The 8,989-nt window shown below is 36.2% G+C and overlaps 2 protein-coding genes across 3 annotated transcripts; one reads left to right on the plus strand and one right to left on the minus strand.

Moving 5' to 3' along the window:
- Positions 1-233: 233 nt before the first annotated feature.
- On the plus strand, positions 234-3,166 carry mettl5 (methyltransferase 5, N6-adenosine). Of its 2 annotated transcripts, XM_088352857.1 has the most exons (7): positions 236-454; positions 525-639; positions 717-901; positions 1,298-1,380; positions 1,772-1,823; positions 1,884-1,933; positions 2,215-3,166. In XM_088352857.1, exons 1-7 carry the CDS (start codon positions 355-357, stop codon positions 2,254-2,256), a joined length of 627 nt encoding a protein of 208 aa, XP_088208983.1. In that variant the 5' UTR covers positions 236-354; the 3' UTR covers positions 2,257-3,166. The 2 variants fall into 2 exon arrangements, with proteins under 2 accessions (XP_088208982.1, XP_088208983.1); XM_088352856.1 differs by having other exon boundaries at positions 234-454; positions 1,884-3,166.
- Positions 1,732-8,309, minus strand: ssb (small RNA binding exonuclease protection factor La). The gene is made up of 12 exons (XM_088352855.1): positions 8,174-8,309; positions 6,842-6,899; positions 6,630-6,733; positions 6,343-6,517; positions 6,155-6,262; positions 4,995-5,098; positions 4,833-4,904; positions 4,719-4,761; positions 4,504-4,644; positions 2,688-2,874; positions 2,492-2,614; positions 1,732-2,419 (listed from the first exon to the last, which is right to left on the minus strand). The coding sequence occupies exons 2-12, from the start codon at positions 6,890-6,892 to the stop codon at positions 2,340-2,342; spliced, it is 1,188 nt and encodes a 395-aa protein (XP_088208981.1). The 5' UTR covers positions 6,893-6,899; positions 8,174-8,309; the 3' UTR covers positions 1,732-2,339.
- Between the last annotated feature and the right edge of the window lie 680 nt (positions 8,310-8,989).

An 8,989-nucleotide genomic window follows, 5' to 3' on the forward strand; every position in this document is an offset into this window, starting at 1 on the left:
AGATAATGAATGAATGAATGTACTTATTATGGAAACAATTATTGACATATTCATTTATTTTTTTAAAAAGGGCTATTTTCTTTGTTAAAGAAAATCATGTTAGTTGTATTTATATTATTGTATTTTAACTGATGAATACTGTACTAAAAATATAAATGCATGTGCAGTAAATTGTAAATACTGTACAGTAAACTTGAAAGTAATGTAGGCCAACTACGCGGAACCATCGCTACAGGTTTTAGTTCCTTTTCGGTCTGTGTTGGTTGATACAAACAAAACGGAACCTGTCTCATCAAGAGTAAACATCAAAACATTTTACTCCATGGGCGAATTCGAATTTGATAGTTTCACGCGATGAAACTCAAAGAATTGGAAAGTTGTTTACAACAAGTGGATACATTTGAAGAGCCCAAAATCCTTCTTGAGCAATATCCAACTAGTGCGCATATTGCAGGTAAGGTGACAACGTGCACTTACTGGATCGATTTTCCTAAAATGAATTTTGTTTGCGTTTTTTTTTTCAGCATGCATGCTTTACACGATACACAACACGTTTGATGACATCGAAGCGAAACTCGTGGCGGATCTAGGATGTGGATGTGGAGTTCTTAGCATCGGTGCAGCGATGCTTGAAGCGGGGTGAGATAAACTTCCAAATCCATTCTATCATATGAGCAATATAAATACCAAAATATTATTCCCGTCGTCTTCTCAAGGTTGTGCGTGGGCTTTGACATCGACAACGACGCGCTGGATATTTTTAGGAGAAATGCGGAAGAATTCGAGCTTTTCAACATAGATCTGGTTCAATGTGACTTGTCTTCACTGAAGGCTGATTATTATGTTAACAGTTTTGACACTGTTATCATGAACCCTCCTTTTGGAACCAAACACAACCAAGGTGAGAAAGCAAATTACATACGTTCACACAAGAGGAGATCAATTACATGTTGTTCCTAATGCGATTGCACGATTTTTTGAAGCACATACATTGAGGTCAGTCTACAACACCTACCCAGAAAATATTACATATCCTTGTATTATTTTATCGTATTTTTTCTCTCTATTGCATGCATGTCCCGGAGAGGTGTGTGAATCCCGTAACCATTAGGGCCATAGGGGCACCATTTACTGTGATGTTTCTTGAGCGAGTACCTTGTCTAATCCAGTTGAAATCAATGTACACTACTTGTGATAAAGACAATTTTTTTCAACTTCAGTTTGGATCTCGTCGCAGTGTCGACGCATGAGCCAATTAATGAAAGGTATCCAGTATTTATGTTTATCTTTGCTTTAGGTATGGACATGGCATTTTTGAAAACTGCTATAACAATGGCAAAAACAGCTGTGTATTCACTCCATAAAACATCAACACGCGAGGTAAGTAAAACATTTAATATTGCCTGAATTTGTCATTAAAAAAATAGTGTCTGTCCATGTAATTTCACAATTTTCTGAACCACATACAATTATTGCCAGTCTACAATCACAACCCTTACCAAATATGTATTTCAATCTTTGTTTATTCTGGAGTGCCACATCTAATCTCGTTGTCAACAATGTACAAAAAGGTTTAATCGGTGACAATTCCATTGACACATTAAAATATTGCACTAAGTGGGTGGGAACAAATTTTAACCACTAGCCAGTGAGCTTGACTGAAAATAATAATCTCCACTCATCTCCATTTGTTTATTCTTGCTAATTTTTACAAAATGAACAACCAACACATTCAATGTCTGACGTTTTAATATTCCTTTTCTCATTCCAGCACATACAAAAAAAGGCAAATGACTGGGGAGTGAAGATGGAAGTCATTGCAGGTAATAAACACAACAAATAAATTCATTTAAGTAGAATTGACTTCTTTTCCTGCTAAACAGAACTAAGATATGACTTGCCAGCTTCTTACAAGTTTCACAAAAAGAGATCGGTAAGTTCTTTCCAAATCTGGACATTTACTTATCAAGCGTGTAAAAATTTGTTATGCATGGTTTATTAGCAATTCATAATGAAAACATAGTAGCAACATTTCACGATGTAGGGAATTTTAAAAAATACAGTCCCAGATAACAGCTAAGGTCTTGCAAAACGAACTTAAACATTCTGTTGAAAGTAAATACTCCGAGTTTTACATGATAAAATCAAATCGGGGAGCATTAAAGGACTTAAAATGCAGAAAACTGACACCAAGCTTTGTAAATTCTCCTCTAGGTCGACATTCAGGTGGACTTCCTCCGCTTCTCTAAAGCCTGAAGTTTCTGATTGGAATGGACTTGTTTTCCTCTGTATATAATAAACATTTGTCCCCAAAAAATAACGAATGGTGTTGGGCCTTCCTAAGATCCATTTTCCGTTTTGGCCACCTTTGCCGCTGGACCGTCAGCATCCTCCAGTTCTCTCTTTGGGGCAGCAGGTGCTAAAGAGAGATGAACAAGTTCACATTTTTGCAAAGTCACATTTCAAGTTTGCTTTAAATTGCTTTAATTACCATCTTCCTCATCATCACTATCAAATTTTGTCTTCTTTCCCTGGTATTGAGTTCTGCCTTGGTCTCGTCCTCCTCTTCCTCCTCTGCGACCTCCTCTTCCTCGGCCACCGGATCTACCCCTTCCTTTAATGAAAGTTTTGAAAATGAAAGCACTCCCATGCAACAATTCCTTTTGATTGCCAACTTGACAAGTTACCTCGTTCTTTACTCCGGCTGAGAGATTCTTGTTGCGCTTTGATGATCTTTTTCAAGACATCTTTTTCCTCTTCCCCTTCAACCAGTTTCCACGTCACATCGTTATTCTTGACTTTTAGCTCGCCGTCGTTTGCTTCTTTGGCCTTCTCAAAAGCTTCCTTTGCGTTGCCGTCAAACAGGAGGGTGCCCTTGGAAAAGTCAAAGTGTGTTTCATGAATCAAATGATTGACAGCCACCATCAAAGCCTTTTAGTTTACGGTAAAACCCTCGCTATAACGCGGTCCACTTTTCACAGTCTGGCTACTTCACTGATTTGCACCGTTCATCACTTTCTGCATGTGAATGGCTAAAAAGTCTTAAGTTTATTTGACAGTAGTGATTTGTGAAAAAAAGGTTACAGTACTTTCCAAAACTCGAGCGGGTGTTTTTTTGGTTTCAATCTATAATGTTTAACTGTAAAAATAACTGATTTCTACTTCAGATTTTGCCTATTATGGGTTCCTTTTTATAAAATAACCGACACAATAAACAAGGGTTTACTGTACTCGCTTATCTTAGCCACAATTGAAGAAAAAAAAAGGTTTCTTAGACTAAGGCTACCAGGTGCAGTCCATCAGACTTTTCATTCCAGTTCACCGGAGTAGTAGTAATACAAGTGCTGCAAATAAAAATGGGTGGAACTTTTATCCCAGTGTCCTTTAAACCCCCATAAATATATTTCTGCAAAGCATTTATGCTTACAGACCTGCCCCTCCAATAAAAAAATATTTTAAAAGCAAAAATAGATCTGCGACTCAGTTTAGCTAGTCTCAATCTTCCACCTCTATGGAACATTATAGCCCACTGTAGTAGGCTATATCAAACTAAAAGTACTTTTATAATTGATAATTTCATTGTTATCCTGGACGGGAAATAACTTCACGTGCAGCCCCTCATCAAAGTTGCTTAATTTTCCTCATTCTGAGATTTTTGGATTTTTTCTTTGCACTCATATACATTTCAGTTAAGGGGATTCAGTAAAGGTGGTCTGTGCAGTCCTTTTAGAGTGAGAATAAAGCCTATACAAATAGATATGATTTATGTCAGATTTCAAAATACAGAATGCGTTCTCTACCTCAATACAACTCTCCTCCAACACAGATGATTCAATGATCGTTATGACTTCTACCAGAGGTAGGATCGGGCTTTAAAAAAATCCAGCTCGACACTATAATAGCCTAAACCTGCCCGAACCCGACTGATTAACTTGATTTGAGGGACTCGGCTCGAAGTAAACCTGAAACTTTAAGTGCGCGCATCAGGTTTACGTAGGGATCTGTCAATCTAATCAAGTGTGCACATAGAAGTGTACATGTATATATTCGCAGACAGAGTGAAGCTAAATAAAACTGAACAAAACAAAATCATATTTTGCAGAAAAGCAGAAAGTTTATAAAGCTTGTAAGCTATTGGCGAGAAGCGGAAGTCTTACTTAAAGGACGTAGAGGAAGCGGTGCATCTTCTAGCATGACACTGAGGATGAACATTTGTTGGAATTAAGTGATTTTGAGTTAAACTGAGTTTGGTAAGCCTGTTCTTTATGATAAGTTATATGAATAATGTAACTTCCACGAAACAATAAAAAAAATGCGAGAGAAGCCTGGCCTGACTTAATAATTGCCATTTCATGCCCGGAACCCATGATTTTACCTCTATAACTTCTACATAGCTAGCTGATAAATTGCAACTCTGTTAAGGGATGGATACAAATGAAAACAATATGACTCTCAAGGTCCACAGTTCCCTTCAATAACATCTTTATCAGGGGCATGACTTACCTCTTTAGCCCCCCTTGTAAAATCGATCCACTTAATTCGTCCATGTCCCTTGAACAAGTCGTGGAAATCTTCTCTGGAGACATCTTGAAGCTCTCCAGAGAAATTTAACAAGGAACCTGAGTATTCCTCCATGAGCTGATCCTGCAAACCCGCACAGTTATTAGTTTGAGCAATTCTCTCTAGCAACTGAGCTAAGGAGGAATAAGCGAGTGTACCATATTTTTCTCTTCTGTGTGTTTCTGTTGCTTTTCTTTATCCCTGTGAGGATTTTAGGGGGTGAGTAGCTTTTTTTTCAAAAAAATAAAGTACTGAAAAACTTGCGTACTTACTGTTTCACTTTTGCTTTGTTCTCTGCTTTGTGTTGCTTTCTCTCCTCTGCTTTTTTTGCATGATAAGCTTCCCTAGGGGCATACAATTTTTCTATTTTAGGTCTCACGTGACAATAAGTCATTATATGCTTGTTTATATAAATGAGAAATTTCATACCACACCTTGATAGCACAAGCATATCATTGTCTTTGAATGATTTGATGTCGGAACGTTCAAGGAATTGTTTGGAGGACTCTTCTGTGTCAAAACAGATGAACACTGATCCCTGCCAACAAAAAATATGTGGTTCACAAACATTTACAGAGTCATCAACACAAACCAGACAATCATTGGTTGGTCTTGGCCCACTATGAAAAATTTTACTACTGAAAGACTCCTCTCACCCTGCCCACAACCTTTTTGGCCTGCTGTCCTCTGGCAGACGCTACAGGTTCCTTAAAAGGACGCTTGTATTATCCCTTTAGCTTTAGCAGTCGTTTTCAAATGCACAATACAGGAACATCTAGTGGTCAAATAACACACACTGTCCCTTTAAAAAAATAAAGAAAAAAGACAAGGCTCTGAGGCTGTTTCTTGCCCTGATCTGAGAGGCTAAAGAAGCACACTTAACTAAAATTAAATTAAAATAAAATCTTGACTGCTTGGAAAATAATATATTTATACTCCATTTCTTTATTCTTATTTTGACACAATGTTGCGGCTAATGTAATTGCACGATTTTCTGATGTAAATAAAATTAAGGCCCATCTATTACCACTAACTTGTTAATATTACCTATACCAGGTGGAAACATTTGTGGGCCTGGCGAGGGTTGGGTGCCACAGGACTGTACTTACCAAGGAAACACCACAGGAAATTGTGCCCCTAGGACCCTGGTGGTTAAGGAATCCACCAGACATACTTATATTCATGTTATTTTTATCCTTCGAGACTTATTAAATGTTAATCCTTGAGTGCTTTGTCAAATCTCATCGTTAACTATGAACACTAAGTAGTCATCGATGACAATAAAAGCGCTCTTCATACATTTCACAAAATCTGCACAATGCAATCCAGAAGGTAGAGCGATCGCTTTAGGATTAAGGGATCCCAGTTCGAATCCCGGCTTGTCCGTGTTACATGCCGAAGTGTCCTTGGGTAAGACACTGAACCCCAATACCCCCAATAAGCAGGTTAGCGCCTTACATGGATGCACAGATCATGGCCACTATTGGGAAATGTGAAGCACAATGTAAAGCGCTTTGGGAAGTCATTGACTTGAAAAGCGCTATATAAATGCAGATCATTTCATTTCAGTATTGTGTAAACTGACTTTTCTTACCTTGAACTGCCTCTCTATATCTTTTCTCATTTGAATATTTTCTACACTGCCTTTTCCATTCAACCACTCCTGGATCTCATCAAGAGAGGTTCCCAAAGGAAATCCTTTCTGAAGAAACAAATGGGACAAAATACTGTGGAAAAACTGAAATGAGTTCCAATAGAAATTAGATTTGTTTTTAAGTTTACCATGTAGACAGATTTGTGTTTGACAGTATCTTTCCACTCATCATTCAGCTCAGGTAAAGGTTTTTCTAGACACCTCCTTATTTTTTTCTTGTCTTCGCTGACTTCCAAAAGCCCACTCGATGACTTCAGAAGAGCAGAGACAACGATGTTGGCATCAGAGGTTAGAGATTTCAACCTGTTTTAAGAATGTTAAGTGAATTAAAATACAGCCATCAACAAAGTGAAACTGCAAAGTGAGCATAAATCATCTCTTCAAGAACCGGGAACAATTGCAAAGAAATACAAACCTGTTAAATTTAAGCATCGTCTCCAAAGTAACCCAACCATCGTCAATCTGAAGTTGTTCTTTGAGAAACTTATCCCTGAGAAGATTGTGATCACCAAAGTAGTACTGTTGGCATGAACACAAAGAAATGTTAAAAGTCTGAAAAATAATTATGACCAGAACACATTCTAAGAATTCTGGTTATAATTTATGACAATCTTTATGTAAGATCACCTCGACTTGTCGGGCCACTTTTACTTCAACTGGAGACATTTCTTCAGGCATGATTGTTCTGTGCAGAAAACAAGTAATAATGCATATGTTGTCCAACAAAGATAAAAATAATATTTAAAAAAAATATATGAGTATTAACAGAGTAATGCTTGTAGAAGTTGTTTGTACATCAGAAAAAAGCCATCACAGCAGCAGTAACATTGAGCAAAAATAGGAATGAAATGAAAATAAATCATTTTAGTATTGGAAACCAACCTTCTACAAAGCCAATTTGGATTTTTCTTTATTAATTTTGAACACTATTTTAAAAAGACAAATTGACACTTAAATTACAAGGGGAAATAATAGTTTTATTCATACTTGGGCAAAAATTTCACTCACTTTACAGTACTGAATGCCATAAGTTGATATCCATTACTACATTATGCTCATTTTGGATTTTACATGTTCTGTAGCAGTGAAGTACAGCACTCGATGAATCATGAAGGATTTATCACCCCTGTGTACTTTACTCCATTTACTGTATTGTAAAGTCGAATATCTACTAAACTACTTGCATTACATTCATTTAATAGAAATCATTTTCTTTCTTTTTAATGTTAGGTGTGATATTTGCAAAGGATCACTGAGTGAACCTATGCACCGTTGAGCATGTTTCCCTCTTCCAACACAGCTGACTCAGATCAGCTTCATTGGCAAGCTCTGCAGAATCCCGACCCTAATTGATTTACTGAATTGCATTTCAATAAGTTCCTTTACATTAATCAAGAAGATATCCAAGTGATTTTAAACACATAAAACGCACATTGACACACTGCAAATACGACTATTGTGTCTTCCTTATAATAAACAATTTAAAAGCTACTTTGAAAATCGATGAATACTATATATTTTAACATACAAATCTGCGTTGCCTTATTAAAATTAGTTATAATAAGTATAACATAAGCTTTGTTGGTAAAATTAGTTGTAGAAAAACGTATCACAAGTCGTGAAGTTCTACGTTACTATGTTTGAACTGGAGCTACCATGCTAGCATGCTAACATGTCGCAGTTGCATTTTTGAACACGGCGTGCTTCTGTTAGACAAATAAAAATCTTAATTTACACACGTATTGAGTGCATAACTTGGATTTATGGAAAAATATGAGTGCACGAATTAAGCTCGCTTACAAGTAGTTTAAATACACTCCCCGTACTGTTTTCAGAAGGCATGCCGCATAGAAGCTTAACATTGGAGTCGTGGTTAAAACTACAAAGAAAAGTTGTCAGGAGGATGTGTAAAATGTAAATGCTAAAATAAATAGAGTACCAAATATGATTTTACTTTACCTAAAATTCGCTTGAAACACGCTGGAAGAGAATTGGGTCGATCAAACCGAAGGACTTCACTTTGGCACCAGTGAGTACATGTGGGACTGCGTGTTACGGAAAGCACGGAGGACCAAAATTTGAAATATAATAAGAGTGTAACAGCTTCAACTTTTCGCTAGAGGTCGCTGATAATAAAAACATTGTGCAAATGTTCTTCATTAATACTGTAGTTTATAAAAGGATTTTTAATTCAAATTTGTCATTTTATTCAATGCTAATATGATCACAATGTTTGTATATTATTTCCTTATTTTGTTATCTTGATAGATACCAAAATAATTTGTCAAGTATATTTTTATGTATTTTCATTCATTTCATTTTAAATGTTTTTCTATTATTATTGCTGTTTATGTATATTTTTATTGATGTATTATAGAATACCCCACATTTAATTTAATGTTTCTTTCATTTTATTATTTGTATTTCTTTTAAAACCTTTGTTGTAATCTTACTTTGTTTGTTTTTAACATAAAATCAAAGCTTTCTACAATTTTATCTCTGATACAAAATGGAAAGATCCAGTACTTGAATTGATTTGATCTAACCTATTAGGGTATTAAAGAGCCCTTATTTGGCGTTATTCAAAAAGGAAACAACCCATTGGTGGGTCTTTAATGACAATAAAGGCATATTCTATTCTATTCTATTCCATACAATTATACTAGGCCTTTTCTCAGGTTTTAGATCAGGGGATGATGTAATAATAGTCTGTAGTTTGCAAAAATCTGTGGTCTGTGCAGCCCTTTGAGACTCCTTGTGATTAAAGGCTATACA

This window comes from Urocampus carinirostris, chromosome 14 (assembly GCF_059441175.1).
Source record: "Urocampus carinirostris isolate Australia breed hairy pipefish chromosome 14, RoL_Ucar_1.0, whole genome shotgun sequence".
Classification (NCBI taxonomy): Eukaryota; Metazoa; Chordata; class Actinopteri; order Syngnathiformes; family Syngnathidae; genus Urocampus; species Urocampus carinirostris.

Excerpts from the sequence above, each read along its gene's own strand:
- mettl5 (XM_088352856.1), top strand. The coding sequence starts at position 355 with ATGAAACTCAAAGAATTGGAAAGTTGTTTACAACAAGTGGATACATTT. Across the intron at positions 455-524 it reads AACTAGTGCGCATATTGCAG|CATGCATGCTTTACACGATA; the intron begins GTAAGGTGACAA and ends TTTTTTTTTCAG. Across the intron at positions 902-1,297 it reads TGGAACCAAACACAACCAAG|GTATGGACATGGCATTTTTG; the intron begins GTGAGAAAGCAA and ends TCTTTGCTTTAG.
- ssb (XM_088352855.1), bottom strand. The coding sequence starts at position 6,892 with ATGCCTGAAGAAATGTCTCCAGTTGAAGTAAAAGTGGCCCGACAAGTC. Across the intron at positions 6,263-6,342 it reads AACACAAATCTGTCTACATG|AAAGGATTTCCTTTGGGAAC; the intron begins GTAAACTTAAAA and ends TTGTTTCTTCAG. Across the intron at positions 2,875-4,503 it reads TTACAAGGGGGGCTAAAGAG|GGCACCCTCCTGTTTGACGG; the intron begins GTAAGTCATGCC and ends GACTTTTCCAAG.